Source organism: Myxine glutinosa, chromosome 13, assembly GCF_964187855.1.
Source record: "Myxine glutinosa chromosome 13, kmMyxGlut1.1, whole genome shotgun sequence".
Lineage (NCBI taxonomy): Eukaryota > Metazoa > Chordata > Myxini > Myxiniformes > Myxinidae > Myxine > Myxine glutinosa.
In genome coordinates, this window is record NC_136273.1 from 6,304,255 (window position 1) to 6,326,457 (window position 22,203).

A 22,203-nucleotide genomic window follows, 5' to 3' on the forward strand; every position below is an offset into this window, starting at 1 on the left:
AGGGGGCACCGTGGACGGGGGGCGGCCTCGCCGCGGCGGAAGGGCCAACCGTGGCGGTTGGTCGATGTCCACGTGCGCTGGCTTGAGGCGGTCCACCGCAATCCGGTCCGACCTGCCGCCGATGTCGATGACGAACGACTTGTCGTCCCGTCGCAGGACCCATCGTACGGCGGCCGGAGTGGCCCCCGATGTGCGTCATGACGCACAAAAACGTACTCCGCTGTGCGAAGCGCTGGGGGGACGTAGGACTGGGGGTCACCGTGGTGGGACGTTGGCATGGGGGCAAACCGTCGGGCGGTCTCCTGGAGGTCCGAGCGCTGGTGAGCTGCGGATCAGGGACTGGTAGCGTCGGGCACGAATTCGCCCGGGACGCGTAGCGCCTGGCCGTAGACAAGCTCGGCGGTGGACACCCGGAGGTCCTCCTTGGGGGCCGTGCGGAGGCCCAAAAGGACCCACGGCAGCCGGTCGGCCCAACCGCCGTCCTGAAGGCCGGCCATGAGCGCGGCCTTCATGGAGCGGTGGAATCGCTCGCACAACCCGTTGGCTTGGGGGTGGTAGGCCGTAGTACGGTGGAGCTTGACCCCCAGGTTGCGGGCGACTGCGCCCCACAGCTCGGAGGTGAACTGCGGTCCACGGTCCGATGAGATGTCCGCCGGTGCGCCGAAGCGGGCGACCCAGGTGGCAATGAAAGCCTGCGCCACGTCGGCGGTGGTGGTGGAGACGAGGGGAACGGCCTCCGGCCACCTGGTGGTCCTGTCCACCATGGTGAGCAGGTGTGTGAAACCCCGTGATGGGGGGAGGGGGCCCACCAGGTCCACGTTGACGTGGTCGAAGGTGCGGATGGCCGATCCGTTGGCCGCAACCAAGGAGGGGCCGCAAACCGCTGACTGCCTGTCCTGATCGGAGGCGGGTATGACGCTCAGTTGGGCGCCGGTGTCACACAGGAAGCGCCGTCCGGACGCTTTGTCCATGATGAAAAGTAAGTTGCCCGTGTGGCCGGCGCTCATGGCTGGTAATGAACGCCGGCCCGGCCGTTTCCCGGCTTGCCGAAGGTGCATGGGGGTCGGCATGTCCGGGCCTTCTGTCCGAACCTGGCATGATAATAACACCACGCCTGGTCAGGTGGAGGCTCCGGTCGTCGTGCTGGAGGTGGTCGGCGCGGCATAGCGGCCGCCAATTGCGTCGGCAGTTCGGTCATCGACCGTGCCGGGTGCTCGGGCGCCATGGGCGTTGCTTCGGACGGCGGTGGGCTCCAGGTCGCTGCTCCAATGCGTTGGCCTGCCGCGGAGATCTTGTCGGCTTCCCTGGCGAGGGCGCGGGGATCCGTGATCGTCGTGCTTGCCAGGGCGAGGCGTACCGGGCTAGGCAGCTGACGGAGGAACAGCTCCCGGAACAGGAATGCCGGAGAGTGCTCGCCGAGCAGCGAAAGCATGTAGTCCATTCGCTCGGACGGGCGCGTGTCGCCGAGCTCGGGCAGGTCGAGCAGGCGCCGTGCGCGTTCCGCTGATGAGAGGGCAAAAGCGTCGAGGAGGAGCTTTTTAATCGCGTCGTATTTGTCAGCGGCTGGCGGGCGCTCGAGGAGGCTCAGGGCGCGGGCCGCGGTGGCTGAGCCGAGTGCTGCTACCACATGGTGGAAGCGGGTGTCGTCGGCCGTGATGCCTCGCAGGGCGAACAGGGAGTCCGCCTGGGCGAACCAAACCGCCGCGTGAGCCTCCCAGAAGGTAGGCAGTTTGAGGGCAACTGCCGTGTCCATGTCGGGTCACCAATGTAGGAGCTATGCTCCAACGTAAATCGAAAGAATGGACGCGACAAAAAGCTGGAATTCGTCCGAGTTTCTTTGTTGTGTCAAATCAACTCGGGTACTCTGAAAAGCCCGTTTATCGGGCAGCAATATATATACACATTATCCCGGAGCGTTTGCCCGGGAAAGGCGAGAGGGGGCGTGCCCGGGCGTCCTGGACGAGGCCTGGCAAGTCGAGAGCGGGCATGCCCGGGCGTCCCAGACGAGGCCTGGCAAGTCGAGAGCGGGCATGCCCGGGCGTCCTGGGCGAGCCCGGCATGGTGATCGCTCCGCGTCCTCGGTAGGTGCAAGGCGATTGTGTATACCCAGCGGTAGCCGCTACAGGAGCATTTTATTGGATTTGAGCAGACTCCGGGCCAATTTACGCACGACTGAAGAGTCTCACCAGGATGCCACACCATGCCAAGGTATTGTCAAGCAACCATTAGAAGAACAATAACAACACAGACTAATCTTCCCTCCACCAACCTCTTCAAAATGAACACACATGACAATATTGCATTGTTCAAAATGTTTTTCTTAGCCTCTCCAGACTCCGCTAGATTTGATAATTATGGAATACGTGAAATAGATTTATCAGCGAATAGATCTGGTGATCACATCAAGGTGATGTCAGTACCACTCAAGACAACGTCTGTGTCATCAGTGGATCAATTGCAGAGTTCATCTGGTCTTGTAGACTTGAGAACAAACTTATTACCCTGCACTCGCGAAACGAAAAGCGAGGTTAAGCGATCGGTTGCATGTGGACGTGTGGCGTACGTATAATGAAATAATGGCGCACGTATGCACGTGGCGTACGTACGTTTTTGTTTTTTTTAAATGCAGCCACGTACGTACCACCTTTAGAGGCCAAAAATGGCCTCTAAAGGTGGTACGTACGTGGCTGCATTAAAAAAAAAAAATTCATTCTCTGAGCAAGCGTTGCTCTGATTGACATGAAATTTTACACCATCGGAGTGCCTCCTCCTGTATAATTTTTACGGCGTAGCCCATAGGGCAACGCCGTCTAGAACAGTGTTTGCCCATTTATATGTATGTATGTCCCCTCAAATGTATACCAATCAGAGCTGAGGATCTACGCAATTAATCTGAGGATGACAGGGTGATATGATTACGTCTGATGTCATTACTTACGGCGGTACGGCGGCCGACTCTCCACACACCGCCATTTTGATTTATATGCCGGTCATGCCGAACATATTGTCGAACCTGTCATATATCACAATCACCATGCTCTATCTTTACGTTTTTCATTCAGTGTGAAACACAAACAAACCGATTGTTAAAATGATCATCAAATATCGAAAGCATCGGCGTTATGTCTCTTCCAACAAAACGTTACGTACCCAACCCTTGTGGGGTATAATCTAGATTACAGAAGATCTTCCCTCAGTTCTGTAAGTAAAACTTACCTCACAGACGTCGGGATTTCTCCAAATTTCTTTGTTTAATGTTATAATCAGCATTAGCGACTGTTTAAAAAGGTAATCATGTGTGTTTGTGGTTTGTAATATTTTACAAGCCCGGCTACGCCGCTGTTAGACTTTCGGTCTTGTTTTAATGATAATGATAACGTCATAGGTCACGTGGTACAGGCGCCATCTTGGAAAAACCGAAAAACGTTGCACCTCTACATCTCCGAAAGCGCTCCGTGGGAAAAAATGGAAACGTGGCTGATTGTAAAGAACTCCGCATGTGGAATAAGTGTTGTTAACGATGACGTCATTGGTGCCTTAATTATGACACCATAATTCGACAATTAGAACGCTTAGTCCGATCAGTTTGAAATTTATTGAGCGTGATCTACACAACAATTATATTAGAGAATGCAAATGCATGATGTCATCGGTCACGTGGTGCTGCAGCCATATTAGATCAAAGAAGAAAAAAAACCCTTAAAAATAGAAGAGTTGGCTTGCACCGCGTTGACTACTGCACAGGGTCAGTATTCTATGAATACCATCTAGTTCAACCTTTTTCTCGCTATATGATCCCTTATCATGACCCGATTATCTTTACCGGTGGATAATGAGTCCATGTTGACGAGGAGATCTGAAAGGAAAGGATTACGAGGGAATCTGATATAGACATTGAAGACAATGAAGGGTATGGACAAAATAAGTGCAGTGGTTTTTCAGCCGAACGGACAATGACTGGGCCAGGGGCCATAGTCTGAGAGTAAAGAATAGGAGGGGTATACAACAATAGTGAGGCAACAGTTCTTCACTCAGAGAGTAGTTAATGAATGAAACAAGTAGAGATGCATTCAAAGTACTCCACCCACATGCCAAATAAATAAATAACATATCCTCCAGCGCACAACATTGCCGTGGCGCATTCAGCTCCTGGCGATGGCGCCGTGCAGCACATGCAGACGGGATTGGGAGGGAGCGGTGTACAGTACTTGATTGATTAATTGATGAATTGCGTAGTTCAAATAAATGAATAGTAATCGTAAAATACTGAATTTCCTAATTAATTGGCTAATAGCATACCTAAATCACCACTGCTTCATCCGAATCTGTAATTCTTGAAAATTAATGAAGCAGTTAATCAAAAAAAATGAATAGTTAATCGATTAATCGTTAAATTAAAAATACACTTTACAGCTAAACCACTTGGTTACTGTGGTGTCAAAAATATTATCTCCTGAACTCAAAAGGAGCCTGAGATATTGCCCAGATGAGAAAGAAAATAAATAAGTACTTAATAAAAAAATAAAAAATAAAAACACCTTTAGAGGCCATTTTTCCCCGCAAGCGGGGGTTGGCCTTTTTCGGGGACCGTGGTCGTTGTTGTTTTTTGGTCCCCTTTTTGAAGCAATGTTTTACGGCCGGATGCCCTTCCTGCCGCCAACCCTTTTTGTCGCCTTTTTACGACAAACAGGGAATTACCAGTGAACTGGTACTCAATTTGCCGACCTCGGAAGGATGACAGGCTGAGTCAACCCCCCTGGCGTTAATTCAGCGATCGACCGGGATTTGAACCCAGGATCCTAGGATCCTAAGCTGGCACCCTAGCCGCTAGCCCAACACCAGGCTATAAGTACTTAATTAAAAAAAAAAAACCACCTTTAGAGGCCATTTTTCCCCGCAAAGCGGGGGTTGGCCTTTTTCGGGAACCATGGTTGTTGTTGTTTTTTGGTCCCCTTTTTGAAGCAATGTTTTACGGCCGGATGCCCTTCCTGACGCCAACCCTTTTTGCCGCCTTTAGCGACAAACAGGGAATTACCAGTGAACTGGTACTCAATTAGCCGACCTCGGAAGGATGACAGGCTGAGTCAACCCCCCTGGCGTTAATTCAGCGATTGACCGGGATTCGAACCCAGGATCCAAGGATCCTAAGCCGGCACCCTAGCCGCTAGCCCAACACCAGGGTACTTAATTGCCTGCTGTTATGAGTCGTGCATGTCTCAACACCAGGGTAACAACACCAGGGTAACAACACCAGGGTATAAGTACTTAATAAATCGATAATAATTAAGTATGAATCAATTAATTGATTAATCAAAAAAGTAAAAACTACCATTTTTGCCAAAGCACTTGTTCACTATTTTACCCAAATTTCTGCTTCCTCGCTCAAAGGATGGCCCAGCCATACAAGAAAAACAAGAAAACAGAGTGAAAACTGAGTACTCCCTTTTGGTGCGCGTAATCGCCGGGCCCTCCTCGGCACCCAGCGATGATGTAATGCAGCACCTGGAGATGGAATAGGAAAGAAGCAGTGTACAAAAATGCAAGATGAAATACCAGCAGATATATAGTGACAACTGGGAGAAAGAGCAGGAAGATTTTTTTTTTTTTTAAGAGTTGGACAAATTGGGGATAGAGAAAGAAGGATCACTGGAATGGCTAAGAAGAGGTCAGCTTAACTGGGCCAGAGAATGAACCAATATTATTGCCTAAGACCAAGGACACTACACCAATGACTTTAAAAAGATGGCAGGACTGAGTCAATCGGACAAGTGTATGTTCTGCAAGGTAGAAACAGAAAGCACGAGTCACCTCCTATCAGGATGTAAAAAACTCATGTCAGAACAGCTGCACACCCAAAGGCACAACAAGTTATGTGGAGTATGTGGTGTAATCCACTGGCACATCTGCAGAAATTTCAACATCCCAGTTCCACAAAACTCATGACAGAGCAGCTGTACACCCAATGGCACAACAAGGTATGTGGTGTAATCCACTGGCACATCTGCAGAAATTTCAATATCCCAGATCCACAACACTCATGGAAACATGAACCAAGAGCAATCATTGAAAACAAGGACATAATGCTCACGTATGACCTGAGGATTCCATCCTGCGTGAACATAGACAACAAAGCATTGCGACCGGATATAGTAATCAGGAACAAAAAGGAAAAGACAGCATTGCTGATTGAGATATCAGTACCCAGCAATTTTGGCCTAAATAATGCAGAAATCAAGAAAATGACCAAATATCAAGACCTCAAGAATGAAATGAAAAGATCCTAGAGGATGAAGAGCACCAAATTTGTACCAGTGACAATTGGAACAACGGGAATGATAAAGAAGAACCTTACAAAAGCCATAAAAACAACCCCTGGGAACATTACCACAAACAAACTACAACTGGAGGAAATCTGGGGTTTGGTGACGATCCTGAAAAGGGAAGTTGGAATAAAACTCTGAGAACAACAAAACTTCACAACTTCGACCATGAATCACAATCCTTCACCGAAACGGGGATGGATACTTCGAGTCCTGGGAGGAATCCGTTCCACCTACTAAAACCCAAATTATGGAGATGACCAACCGACAAACACACACGCAATGGCGTCGTGACAAGGACGCCTCGTTTCTCACTCTCGATCTTTCTCGACAATTCTGCAGCCCAATTCCACCTATGATGATTCACGTGCCTCCATTTTGAAGAGGAAAGTTGTCAATAAGGTAGTAGAGGCAGCGAAGGAGATGAGAATGGAATTGATAGGCTGAAAAGCATGAGGCGGTGTGACATGGAGAGAATGCCCGCGCTGAACTGCCGACAGGGAACGGCACTGCGAGCTCAATAAACATGGAATGCTTGAAAAGACGTCGCTGCACAGAGCTGAAGGTCAGAGAAGTGCGCATGTCCAGTAACAGCCACGGCTCTGAGCGAAGTGGCGAGGCTACCATCTCTGACAAGATGATGAATGGTTACTGTGGCAGCATTAGGAGAAGGAAGAAAGTGAGTGGGACCATCATGGTGGAGATACCACATGGTGCGAATGGCTGCGGGAGCTCCCGAGAGGCCTCGATTCAGTCTTTGGAGACCGTAGGGAATAGAAGTGTTGTAGCTGTCGAGTCTCAGAGAAGTCGCCGCACAGAGCTGAAGTTCAGAGAAATATGCAGGGCTCGTAACCACAGGCTATGCCTTTAGCGGTGATACATCAACAAAGTGGTGAGGCTAACATATCGGTTGGGACGTTGACCGGTCCCTGTGGCGGCATGCAAAGAAGGAAAGCAAGCGCAAGTGGGAACATTGCAGCAGAGATACCGCATGGTGTGAACAGCCGAGGGAGCTACGAGGATGTCTCAAGGGGATCTACAGAGACTGTGAAGAATGGGACCGTCGTAGCGGTCGAGTTGAAGAGAAGTCGACGCATGGGACTGAAGTTCAGAGAAACATGCACGACTCATAACAGCAGGCAATGCGGCCTCAAGCAAAGCGACGAGGCTAACATATCGGTCAGGAAGTTGAACGATCCATGTAGCAGCATTCGGAGAAGGTAGAAAGCGAGTGCGAGTGTGACCATTGCGGCAGAGATACTGCATGGTGCGAACGGCCGAGTGAGCTCCTGGGAGGCCTTTCGTGGTGCAACCGGAGCCCCATTTGTAACGCACGGTGGGGTGGGTGTGTTGGAGAGCATTTAAAAATACAACTCGACCAAAGGGTCATAGGCCCCCAACACAGAATGCTCTGTGAAGTCGGTGCGGAAAACACCAGGCAGCTGGTGTGGGTCCTGCTAAGGTACACAGCTGCACCTTCCCAAAAAAGAGGCAGAGTCTTGCATCAAAGAGCAAAGGTACAATGATGCTTGCAGTGAAATTGTGCCTAAGTTTGAACCCAGGTGTTATGCGGCTTCTGTCCACTGCGCGGCAGTTATAAGAACTCAGACAGACAGCGCTACGATCATTCCTGTGACATTTTATTGTGTGTAATGTTGTGCATAATTAGATGGTGTGTATCATTCCTTTGTTCCAGGCTTGCTTGTGCTAGTTTGCAAATCCATTACTGATTCCTGTGAATGCTGAATATTGATACGTTGCTTGTTGGTTTTCTTACAGGTATTGCTGGAGATCGATTCAGAATTAAACTCAGAATCTGAGACAATGTTGTAACTCTGGTTTTTACAACAATTAATTCTGAATCCTCTCTTGTCTTGAACGGGAACGCCATGACTCATAAACTGATACATGTCCCGATCTTCGGAGCGGATCCCCAGGCGCCGGAAGCGCCTGCCCAGCTCCAGCATTGGCTAAGTCTGCAGACAAGTTACCTGGGTGCCCAGGAGGGTCTCACAGATGCAACCAGGCTCGCGGTGCTGAACTCCCTCGTGTCTCACATAGTTTTCACGTACATATCCCAGTGCGGCACGTACGCCGCCGCTGAGGCAGAATTACGACGGATCTACATCAAGACTCGGAGCGTGGTCTATACTCGATACCTGCTCGCGTCTCGGCGACAAGACCCATTGGAGACCATCGACCACTTCGTCCAGGAACTTCGCCAATTAGCGAAGGACTGTACGACGGAAGCACGGACACACAAACAAGTATGTGACGATTTGATGAGAGATTCATTTGTTTCGGGGCTTCACTCTCCTATAATACGACAGAGATTGCTTGAAGAAACGGATCTGACGCTGGAAAAAGCTCATAAATTATCGCTCGTGTACCAAGAAGCACAGGCACAATCGGAAGTGTACGATCGTCCGTACGTCACTGCGGGTTTCACCGGCGCGACACGACCGGAGAGAGCTACTATCGCGGAGCAAATGGATGCTGAACCCTCCGCCGTAATCGGGGACAACGGACACTCTCGAGGAACCCGGCCAGTGTATGACAGCCGCCGCCGCTGCCACTCCATCAGCCGGAAGTAACGCTAAGTGCTTCTTCTGCGGGAACCGGAATCAATTAAGGTCAGTTTGTCCGGCCCGAGAAGCGACGTGTCATTCGTGCTCTCGGAAAGGACATTTTGCAAAGGTTTGTCGCTCGTCACGGGGCCGGCGAACTCGCTCGACTTTGTCTGTGATTCTCTCTCCCCCCGAGAGACAATCGGCGCCCCGCGCGGCCTTGATTGGGATCACCTCCCAACGCAGGCCTCACGCGGCTCGCACGACCTTGACTAGGATCAACTTGCCGACGAAACAAGTGGCGCCTCGCGCCGCTCGAACGCCCTTGACTGGGATCATCTCCCCGCACAAGCCGCGCGCGGATCGAACGCCCTTGACTGGGATCCTTTCATCGCCTGGGGCTCGTTCGGCTTCACGATCGACGCTGGCTGGTGTCGGGTCCACGCGCGTGGCTCGAGCGCCCCCTCTGGATGACTCGACGACTACCGGGCCACCTGGACTGTCCAACGCTGTTATTCCAATTATGATTGAGGGGCACATCGCAAACGCCTTAATCGACACGGGGTCTACTGATAGCTATGTCGATTTACGACTCGTTCAGAAGCATGGCTGGCCGATTCTCGGGACAACACGCCAAATTTTTATGGCTTCCCAAGGGCTATGGCTACGCACTCGAGGGGAATGCCGGCTGAAGCTTGTGATTAATGGCCGAATGTTTCCGGACGTGCACTTAATGGTCTTACCAGCGTTATGTGCGGAAGTGTTGTTCGGACATGATTTTCTCCGTCGGCATGGTCGTTTAGAAATGGAATTTGGTGGTGGTGATACTCTTGCTGTGTGTGCTCTGGCAGGGATGGAAATTGAACCACTGTCGCTGTTTCCCAATTTGACTCCTGACTGTACACCGGTTGCCGTTAAATCGCAACGCTATTCACGGGCTGACACGCAATTCATTGCTGAGGAGACTGGGCGGCTACCAAAGGAGGGCATAATCGAACCTAGTCGATCGCCTTGGAGAGCCCAAGTTTTGGTAGTTCAGACCAAAACTCACCGCAAACGTATGGTAATCGACTATTCGCAGACGATTAATCGGTTTACGCAATTGGACGCCTACCCACTCCCGGGATTGGATTATCTGGTTCGCCAGGTAGCACAGTACTCAGTATATAGTACTTTAGATCTCCGAAGCGCGTATCGTCAGATTCCAATCTCTGAGGCAGATCGCATCTACACCGGGTTTGAATCCGGACAGAAGTTGTCCCAGTTCACCCGTCTGCCTTTTGGGGTCACAAATGGGGTTTCTGCTTCCAAAAGGCCATGGATGACATCATTGCTAAGGAGAGCTTAACCGATGTCTTTGTTTACCTGGATAATCTCACGGTTTGTGGGTACGATCAAGCTCATCATGATGCCAATCTGAAACGCTTCCTCGAGGTTGTGCGCAAGTACCGCCTGACTATGAATGAGGCTAAATGTCGCCATTCCACTCGAACGATAGATCTCCTGGGGTACACCGTGACCCACGGCACTATCACCCTCGACAAGGAGCGACTGCGACCCTTGCTCGACATGGCCCCGCCGCATGATCGTGCTTCTCGTAAATCGTAAATCCTGTCACGGTCGCCATCTTGTTAGGGATATTTTCCTACAGTAGTATGTAATAGATGAACCAAAAAATTCAATGTCAGAAGAGAGTCACAAATTTTAATTCCCGAGGAGGACAACACTTTCTGTCTACAAGGAAATACACAGCAAGAACAATAACCTTTATCAAACCATATTACAATTCACAAATTACATTTCAAGATTCACAGAAGGTCCCAAGTGAAATCCTGGTACAGTAGGGATGCACAAAGAAATGCCACACCAAACACCGGCATGCATAGAGTACAGTTAACATACAGGGTAAACATACAGAATCGACCAGCCAAGTAAAACATCCTAAGTACAGCAAACCAGCATCTTACAGACCCAGTGCGAATCCTCGTTATTTGGTCATCCGTTCTGTTTTTTAAAACATCCTCAAGTGGGAGGAGCAAGTGGAGGGGGGAGGAGCGAAGAGAGGGGAGGAGAGCAGTAGGATTGTTTGGGCAAAGTTTGGGTGGGAGGGAGCAAGTGGAGGGGGGGGAGCGAAGAGAGGGGAGGAGAGCAATAGGATTGGTTGGGCAAAGTTTGGGTGGGAGGGAGCAAGTGTCGGGGGATGAGGGTGCTCCTCGCTGACAGCAGGTTTGCATTTCAAATTCTTTAATGCGGTTTTCTGCTTTTACATTGTCTCCTGCAAAACACCTCGGAGCCCCCGTCTCTCTAATCCCGTATGAAGACTTCAAGAACATCTGAAGGTCATTCTCAGCGAAGTGGATATATCTTTTACTCATTTTCGACACGACAAGAACAAAGACCACTTACTTTATTTCAAAGCACATTTTTAAAACAATATTATCCTTAGTCATAAAATAATTACAGTGCCTTTATTATTAAAAATATACCAAATGATTTACCATTTTGTGGTTTTATCTGTAATTCATTTATTGTTTGATGCGAGGGTTATTATACCATATTGCGAATTAACACACTCGTAACATGGGTTTTGATAAGTCATGTTACAACTTCAAAATAGGCATGCAATTAAATAAGAAAAGTCCTTATTTAATTAAAACAGTCACTCAATAGCTATGGCAATCCCATCCTTTTTCAATCTGCAAACTCATCTTTTCCCTCATAAGTCAAATCCTACTGCAATCCCACAAAAGATTTTACTGAGAAGCAGAGAGCCAGAGAGAGCTAGCCTACATGGATTTTCTATAGGATTTTATATATTTCAGACTAACCCTTATCGAATACTAATAAGCTATTTTGATTCAGTGTTTAATTATCGTTCTTGTTGAGAGATTTTTCTGAGAACGCTGGCAATTTCATAAAACTATTTATTAAATAAACTCCAAGTGAGAAAGAAAAAAGCGTGCGCTGGGTCCATTTTAACAACGGTCAGCGAAGAGCGATTCTTTCACCCCCATTGTTTGACTCTGCAAAATAATCACCAAGTACTTTGCATTCACTTATCAAGACAATGTTTAGCTTAGACTTCGTGCTGAGTCGATTATTCACAGTCACAATGAAAGCTGGCTCACCGAGCACATTGGTAAGCAAGCCTCGATAATCCAGCAATTACCTGGTTAGACATTGTGGCATCAGTTGTATTATTTAATTATTTACCAAGAAAACAATATCTTTTCTCCAATTTGCTTATATAATTCAATGACATACTCGATCTAGCATCACATTATTTTCCAAAAACACATCCCATCTGTATTACATATTCCCCTATTTGTAATAATGTTCCATCAGTCATTGATGACAATATGTGGTTCACCATTGCCTCCACTAAGAATTTTTACTCTTCTCGAGCCACGATTCTGGTCAGTGCCGGAGACAACTTGCCAACTGCAGGGGATCCCAAATTTTTGTCTGGAAACCACAAAAAGACACTTGCAGACTAGGAAAGCAGGTTTGTGGCTCATATAAATTACTTGCTTCATAAATTTACACTTCCACAGGGTCACAAATGGGGTTTTCCTGCTTCCAAAAGGCCATGGATGACATCATTGCTAAGGAGAGCTTAACCGATGTCTTTGTTTACCTGGATAATCTCACGGTTTGTGTGTACGATCAAGCTCATCATGATGCCAATCTGAAACGCTTCCTCGAGGTTGCGCGCAAGTACCGCCTGACTATGAATGAGGCTAAATGTCGCCATTCCACTCGAACGATAGATCTCCTGGGGTACACCGTGACCCACGGCAGTATCACCCTCGACAAGGAGCGACTGCGACCCTTGCTCGAGATGGCCCCGCCGCATGATCGTGCTTCTTTGAAGCGTGCTCTCGGGCTTTTTGCTCATTATTCAAAGTGGGTTCAAAATTTTTCTGAGAAGCTTCGTCCCCTTGTGGATTGCAAAGAGTTCCCCATGTGTCACGCCGCTAAGGCCGCTTTCCATGGCCTGAAGTCAGACATAGCTGGCGCCGCTGTGTCGTCTATTGATGAAAACAAGTCCTTTGTTTTGGAAAACGATGCGTCGGACCACGCGATAGCTGCCACACTCTCTCAAGGGGGGGCGACCTGTGGCCTTCTTTTCAAGGACTCTCTCCTCTGCGAAAAAACGACACTCGTCTGTTGAAAAGGAGGCATACGCCGTTGTTGAGTCTATCAGGCGCTGGTGGCCATATTTGCTTGGAAATGTTTTGAAATCATTACTGATCAACAAAGTGTCGCTTTTATGTGCGCCACGCGCCATGCTCAGTGCATTAAGAATGAGAAAATCACTCGCTGGAGGATTGAATTAGCCGATTATTGCTACACTATCAGGTATCGCCCATGGCGGGATAATCTCGCAGCGGATGCATTATCACGGCCAGCGGTGTGTGCAAGTCTCACCTCCTTTGAGGACCTGTGCATTCTTCATGACTCATTGTGCCATCCCGGCGTGACGCGTTTAGCTCATTATGTGCGCAGTCGCAATTTGCCCTACTCCATTGAGGACATTCGTCAACTATGTCGCACTTGTTCCGTTTGTGCTGAACTCAAACCTCACTTCTACAACCCTCGGATGGGTACGCTGGTCCAGGCTACCCGGCCGTGGGAGAGATTGGCAATGGACTTCAAAGGGCCCCTGCCGACTTCGTGTCCACCGCCTTGTCCGGGTATACCGGCTTCGGGTAGTTCTCGTTATCTTCTCACGATAGTTGACGAGTTCTCCGGATTCCCTTTTGCTTTCCCGTGCGGCGATATGTCCGCTGAAACGGTTATCCGGTGTCTGCAGTACTTGTTTTCTATGTTTGGGAATCCGGCCTATGTGCATACCGATCGAGGAGCGGTGTTTTTGTCCCAGGATGTGAGAACCTTCCTGCTCCAGCGTAATATCGCTTCTAGCTATACTACTCCGTATAGGCTACAGGCGAACGGACAGGTGGAATGATTTAATGGCATTATATGGAAAGCCATTACTCTGGGCCTTAAGTCCCAGGGACTAGGACTGGACCGATGGGCCTGGGTGGTACCCGGGGCGCTAATCTCGATCAGGACTTTATTGTGCACCGCTACTAATCAAACTCCCCACAACCGTATGTTTTGTTACTCGCGTCGTTCTGGCGGTATCCGTCCTTTGCCGGGCTGGCTTGCTGAGCCCGGACCGGCTTTCCTCAAATGCGCGGTTCGTTCAAGTAAATATGACCCGCTCGTTGACAAGGTTCATATCCTCCAAGCCAACCCTGAGCACACTCGAGTGCTGCTGCCAAATGGACGTGAGTCTACAGTCTCGGTGCGTCATCTTGCCCCATGCGGGGATGCTGTTGGGCCGGACCTCGGCCCGGTTAATCCGTCGATGGGGAATCCACCGTCAACCCCACCATCACACGCACCCGATCCGGATGGCCTTGTGGAGCCACCGCCGTCACCCGAGTTAGGCGGTTATTCCGACGCGGGGGAATTTGTCCTCATGGATGAAGCTCCTGACGCCTATCGGACGCACGCCGGAAGAGAAATTCGCCGCCCCAATCGCTATGGCTGGGACTGACATGGACTGCTGCTAACTGATGTTTCTATGCTGCTATAGAATGAATGAATGCCGATGAATGCCAGCTGCCTATGAATGCTGAATATTGATATGTTGCTTGTTGGTTTTCTTAGAGGTATTGCTCGAGATCGATTCAGAATTAAACTCACAATTTGAGACAATGTTGTAACTCTGGTTTTTACAACAATGCTACCTGTCTCAAAGGAAAGACCTAAGCAGTACAGCAATGAAAAAAATAAAATAATTAAAGCTGGAATGCTGAGGGGAGGGAGGAGATCCTCCCACTCAGAATGTTCTCTGCATTTGAAACAGGTGGGATGGGCGGTGGAGACCGATTCATGGCTACAGCACAGACAGATACAAATGATAATGGACAGAAGGACGAAGAGGTACAGAGGAGGAGGATGAGTATGATGAGGAACAATGTGGTCTGCGAGTGGAGCTGGCTAATAAGGAGGTGAGAATAACACCCACTGAAGAAAGACCACAACTAATTTGACTACATCATACAAAAATACGCCTGGTGTTGGGCCTGGTGTTGGGCTAGCGGCTAGGGTGCCGGCTTAGGATCCAAGGATCCTGGGTTCGAATCCCGGTCAATCGCTGAATTAACGCCAGGGGGGTTGACTCAGCCTGTCATCCTTCCGAGGTCGGCTAATTGAGTACCAGTTCACTGGTAATTCCCTGTTTGTCGTTAAAGGCGGCAAAAAGGGTTGGCGTCAGGAAGGGCATCCGGCCGTAAAACATTGCTTCAAAAAGGGGACTGAAAAACAACAACAACCACGGTGCCCGAAAAAGGCCAACCCCCGCTTTGCGGGGAAAAATGGCCTCTAAAGGTGGTTATATATACGAAAATACGCCATTTGTGTCTGTCTGATGAATTTTTGACGCCAATACATTCTGTCGTTACTTATCCAATCTCAACCAAACTTGACAGGATGACCAAGGGTTACATAATGAAGGTTGTAGCGCTTTCATTGCACCCCACCCCAAGGGGGGTTTCTCCCCTGAGCAGGTTTTCCCCGCCATTGCCGTCAAAGGGGTTGCATGTTGACGTGTATATCCATATTAAGTTAGCTTTATCGTGGCGTTTTCCCAAAGAAGAAGATTTATTGTGGCGTTTTTCCAAAGAAAGATGCTTTAAATAACAAAATTAATGATTACAAAACAATATTAATACTAATAATATCCCACCTCCCCAAGGTGTATAAATAGCTTATAGTTATAATGGCATTTCCATGGAAGCAACGGCTTCTACAGGAAGTAAAAATATTTTAAACCACAAACACGTATGCTTAGCTTTTTAAACAGTTGCTAATGCTCTTTATAACACTAAATGAAGAAATTTGGAGGAATCCCGACATCCGTGAAGTAAGGTTTACTTGCAGAACTGACCGAAGATCTACTGTACTCTAGGTACCCCATAAGTGTTGGGTTAATAACATGGCCCTTTCTGCCACTACCGTGGCATTTTTCTTAGCGAAGGTTTGAAACTCGCTCCTGCTGTTTGATACGAAACTGAAAGTGAGGAAGCCCGGGGTGTGTTCATTTCCCAAGCAGCTAGCTTGCGCTTGCCAAGCCAGCCATTCCTTAACGGTTTTGAATGGAGTGCTTGCTCGAATGCTTAAACCACTTGGCGATCTCTCCACAAGAAACTTGGTAAATGAACACACAGCCAATGTTCTTGATATTCGACCATAGATCGACTGTAATCTACATACCCCAAAGAGGAATGACCCTCCTTTCCGCTCCCGTAGTGTGCGGGTGTACTAGTAATAATAAATGCACAAAAGCACTAATCAGAAAAACAAACAAATCTCAAAAAAAATAAAATAAATAAATTAGCCACACTGACATAAATAAACATCGTGATTTTTTCAGCTGCACTATTCATTCAGGAAAATGTAACAACGAAACACCGGAAGAACATAACAGGTTCCACAAATAAAAACCAAGCACCACCTTGGAAGCAATGACTCGAGAGATGGAGGGAGATGCTCAGAAAGGAGACAGGTCAAATACAGCAATTCCAAAGAGGAAATCAAAGCCGAAAACTAAAGAGGAGAATCCAGAAAATAATATACAAATATAAATTTAAGACAAAGGCCGAAAGATAATGGTTGCTGAAAAAAACTGAAAATCAAAATATAGCAAGGAAAACTAGAACAGCACTCAGTAGAGAGCATACCTCTGCCAGGTGAACAGTTTACATTTTGATTCCCAGAGTAGACCAGAAAATCACAATACAGAATCACATTTAATCAAAATCATCTGTCCACAACATTTTGAGATATTCTATTATATGTTGGTTTTAGCCCTATCACTCAATGGTGAAGAATCACTTAAAAATTAAAAAAATTATCGTATCCGAATCCATATTCAGATTTTCACCAAAATCGAATCGACTAGTCCTTGTCACACATCCAACCTGTCCACCAAGTTCCGTCCAAATATGTCCATAACTTTTTGAGATATCCTGCTATATATAATTTTTGGCCCTATCGTCCAATGGTGAAGAATTACTTTAAAAATTATACTAGCCTGATCCGAATCCGGATCTTCACCAAAATCTAATCATTTCGTCCTTGTCACATATGCTACATCTCTGCCAAATTTCATCAGAATCCGTCCACAACTTTTTTGAGATATCTTGTTCACAGACAAACAAACAAACAGACAGACAGACAGACAGGGGTAAAAACATAACCTCCATCCACCTTTGGTGGCGGAGGTAATAAAAAACTACGACGAAGATAACATGAGGCGAAAACAAGACCAGATGTTTGAAAACAACTCGAAAAGATTGTACCGTGAACTAGGTAGGGAAACGGAAGCAGGATGTGTCATCTCCTCCTGTAAAAGATGAACTGGAACAATTCTAGAAAGGAATTGATGAAGATCGAAAATAACACAATAAGGAGGCTGAATGGATCTAAAACCTGGAAGAGAAGAAGCAACATGTCGAGGAAATTCCCCCAGTAGAAATTGATGCAGAAAATATAAGACACCAACTTGCAAATATGGCAAACTTCAAACGCCCAGGCCCAGATAGTATCCCAAACTTCTGGTTAAAGCAATTTGATGCTCTCCACGTTCACTACACTCGAACATTCAATGAACCTATCCAAGGGGGTCGGGAAATGGATGAATGGCTCACAGAAGGTAACACCTTCCTCATCCCAAAATCTGAAGAGACCCAACTACCCCACAAATACCGGCCAATAACCTATCTATCAACAACAAACAAACTTTTAACAGGAATCATAGAAACAATGTACCACCACCTAACACAACAAGGAGGCCGAGAGGCAGAACAGAAGGGATGCAATAGAGGATGTTACGGTGCAATAGACCACCTATTACTAAACAAGGCCATGTTCAAAAATTGCAATATGTGAAAACCAAATTGTCCACAGCATGGATAGACTATAAAAAAAGGTTTTGACAGTGTCCCACATTCATGGATGATAAAGTGCATGTAAATGTACAAGATAAATCCCCAAATAATCAATCTGATTGAGAAAGCCATGGATCTATGGAATACCACACTAATCCTGCAGCTCTCAGAAGGAAAGATTGAAATACTAAGAGTAAAGATACGACACAGGATCTTCCAAGGAGACAGCCTTTCTCCTCTCCTGTTTTGCCTGACCCTGGACCCACTACGTAACCTCATTAATGAGCAAGGGCACGGATACACCCTAACATCCAATACAGAACGTCCAAATAATCAAGAAAGGTGACACATCTACTGTATATGGATGATTTAAACCTCTTTGCACCGAACGATGAAAAATTGGCAGAACAACTGAAATTAGTGAAACGGTTCTCTGACAACATCCAAATGGAATTTGGCCTAGATAAGTGTGCTAAGTGCACACCTGTGCAGGAAGAACAATAAAAATGCACAACATAAAATCGATCTAAAAACAATACAGGAGCTAGACAACGTAGCATGTTACAAATACCTTGGAGTAGAAGAAGGCCACCAAATTTGTCATAAAAAATGTGCAAAACAATTACCAAAGAATACCTGTGTAGAACGAGGCTGATCCTCAAAACATATCTCACCCAAGAAACACATGAGAGCCATAAACCAACTAGCAGTACCAGTAGAGCTGTGGAATAATAAAACTGTACACAAGCCAAAATCAACAAACTAGATATCAAAACAAGGAAACCCCTCATCATCCACAAAATGTTTCACAAAAATCAATGCATCACAAAAATGTACCTGCCGAGATGAGGAGGTAGCAGTTTGATGCAAGCCAACCAAGTGCACAGAGTGACAACAGTGGGATTGGCTTAATATGTGAAAAGTTCATAGACTACCGAATCCAATTTGTTTCTTAAGACTGATATGGCAGATCGATATGTACAGCCTCAAAAACTTCCGCCTCGTGGTGTGCATAATTTTCTGAGTACTCCGAACCTTGGCGGGATTGTCTTTGGTGCACGTGGGAAGGCCCGAGCCTTATCTAATCGGGAACACACGCAGGGGTTATCCGAACCCATAAACACAAAGACGGGACAGCAAAATCCACAATACAAGGTGAGGTTTGTATCCACAATACAAAATCCACGATACAACATGAAAATAAATGCAAATAACAATGAAAAGTGAGGTAAAAACGAAAATTCATAATTGAGACGTCTCTACTCGGACTCGTATACAAACAAGGGGAAAAGATAATGAAAGAAAATAAATAATGTTTTGGTAATCGGCCGGCACTCAGCTTTGCGTCACCAAATAGCTGGTAAGGCTTGCTGGTTGTCGCCTCAGACCACCGCACGGGAAACACACAAGATGGCATGGAATCGTGCCTGCAGCCAGCCGCCGGTGTGAGGCAAGCAGGCAGGATCTTTCTTTGCTAATACGGCTCCCATGGTCTCCCCGGCGCACACAGACAAACACCATCGTCCTGCCATGCAAAACAACCAAGCGACCGCCGCAATCAAGACCAGGACCAGAAGAGAAGACTGCGACCACCAACAACCAAACCCGGGACAAGAGAGACCAAGATGGCGAGACCGCGTTATCTTCCTCCAGCTCTTGAATGTTCCACGCTGACGTCACACTCTGTCCAATCACCAAGCTCTACTCAATCATCCCATCGCGCCTTAACCAGTCACGAAGGCCAGGGCGTGGCCTCCTCGTTACGAGTCGTCGAGGGGCGGAGTCTAGTCGCTGTTCGGGAATGTTCGGATGACGTCGGTGGTCATGAGGCGGGATTTACGTGCCGCTCGGCAAATGTGCTGGGTGTTGGTTAGCCCTGGTGGTGTTGTGAACGAATGAGTTCATTGCCTGGCTGACTGAGATTTATAAGAAGATTAGGAAAAATTACAAGAGGAATTTACACACAGGGGATTTAATCTTACAGACACTACCTAGATAGCACAACTCCACTCCTCCGTGTGGAGACATCTAAACACTTACCCGGACATTCGACACTACTTAGATACATCAAGATGGCTTTGCGGCATACGGAGCATGCTAATATACACGATTCTATCTTGACTAAGGTATTGCTCCGTTTACCCCCACAAACGTAACAATATCATGCTACAGGCGGTTTGAAGCGGCGAGAGTTAGATGGGACGTCTTTTATAGGCAGCGATGGTTGAAGCTCAAATTTGCCTGGGTTGCAGAAATCTGCTCTACATGTTTCGCGTAAAGCTGACACTGTCTTGATATGTTTTGCTCATGGTTTTCACCAATAATAACAAATAACGAAACGTTGAGTCATTCAGTACAACTATAGGTTGGAGTACCCATTGTGGATCTTGGTGATTCAACCCCCATCCACATTGTTACGTCTATGTTTGTGGACGGACGGACAGACGGACGGACAGACAGACAGAAGTGAACCAATTGTTTACCCCGCTTTTCACTTCATGTGCGAGGGGTAATAACATCCTTTGGATGCCCCCCCTAAAATCCAGCCCAGATCTGGCACCTTCAGACTACCATCTCTATGGCCGATTATGCGTGGGCACCACTTTGAAGAAGACAATGACATTAAGGAGATTGTCCTTAAGTAGGCTAACCACGTGTGACAAGGAGTACACAGTGCAGATAAACATTTTCTTGTTCAAAAGTGGCAAATGTGTTTTGATGATGATTGGGACTATGAGGAAAAATAACCAGGTATTCAAACAAGCATTTTCCAAGGAATTTTTATAATATTGAAAGTGGTATTTAACCAGAAATAAAATAAGAGGCATTACGTTCAAGCCAACCTTCATATATATGTATGTGTACACAAAAATACACACAAACCTTTTTATATAAATACATTGTGGAATTCATACTTGGTGCAAAATGGCCTCTAAAGGTGGTTTTTTTTTTTTTTATACTTGGTGCAAACCTGTCAAGAAATTCTCGGAAGGAAAGGCGAACAGCGTAACCATGGAGACGTTGCTTTGCCATTGCTACCACAGAGAGTGCCTGCAGCTGAGCACAGACAACCTCAGGGTCAAAGATGGAAGGCACTGCATCTTGGTTGGGCTTTATGCAGAACAGGAAGTGAGATGTGCAGCGCTGTAACCTCGATTGTATGTCCTCCAAGGAATGCTGAAAAATCACATCAAACCAGTGAACTTGTTGACTATCTCTAGGGATTGTAAATAGTTTCTGGAATGTTAAATTGTGATATTATTCTGCTACAACAAAGACGTTTGTACAAAAATATGCAAATACGCTCAAAATCAATTTCAGGATTTCCAATGAAAACTTTAGAGGGATACTTACAAAATATGTCCACACAAATGGAGAAATACAAATAATGAAATTTAATCTCTTAATCTGTGTATGAACGTCCAGACATGAACATTACACACATTTTCCCCAAAATGTTCTCCACTAATCCCCAAAGTTTTCTCCACTAATCTCTACTAATCCCCAACATTTTCCCCAAAAAGTTCAACAAAATAAATATGTATTTCAATGAAATTTCAATTCTGGTGTGTTAATGAAGCTATCATTTTTCTTTTAAACATTACTAGTCTAAGATTTATTAATCATGCAATTTTGTAACAAGAGACCTCACAATGCTAATTATGGTTGAAAACAAATTTGATTGGTCGAGACGATGTACAATTTTGCCAAGTACTGCTAAACTAAAATATCGTTGGAAATGCAAACAAGGTGATTTGTGTCCTACACTGTTCAAATAAATAGTTAAATTGAAATAAAATAAATGTTTTAAACATTGTGGGGAAAAAATATTCTGAGGCTTACCGCCGTTGATGCCACGTCTTTTACACCACATTATTTAACACGTTACATTAGTTATTTGTGCCTGTTGTTTGTGTCCTTTATGACGTCCTTAAAAACAGTATATTTCCTGTTTGGAATACTTCTCAATTTTATTTGACTGCCAGACAGGCCGACAGACTAAACTCCTAAAGCAATCGATTTACCGTGCTGTGCGGATGCGTGATCGGGATGAGATTGCGTACAATTTGCCAAATTCAGAGACAAAGTCCTGCGTAACTCCAGGTTCATGTTCTACAGTGATCAATATACCACATTCCATTGAAATTAAGTAGTTCCTATATCATACAAATAGGCTGACGAATAGAGAGTGAACCAATTGCTTAACCCCATCCTGCCCTACAATTGCTGATATTCCAATGCATAAAAAGTATGGAGGGGTGGAATGGTAGACGGTGCACAAGGCATTCATATGAAACTAGATAGAGGATGGCTACTACTTCTGCGTTGGTACTCGAGCTCCCCACCTTG

The 22,203-nt window shown here is 46.7% G+C and overlaps 1 protein-coding gene across 3 annotated transcripts in view; it reads right to left on the reverse strand.

Annotated features, from left to right (window-relative positions):
- LOC137438536 (unconventional myosin-XVI) overlaps nt 1–22,203 on the reverse strand; it is a 367,125-nt gene that overhangs the window by 193,391 nt on the left and 151,531 nt on the right. For all 3 annotated transcript variants that reach the window (XM_068133664.2, XM_068133663.2, XM_068133662.2), the window contains exon 26: nt 20,825–21,030. In XM_068133664.2, the coding sequence (XP_067989765.2) occupies nt 20,825–21,030 (206 nt within the window). The remainder of the gene's footprint in view (nt 1–20,824; nt 21,031–22,203) is intronic.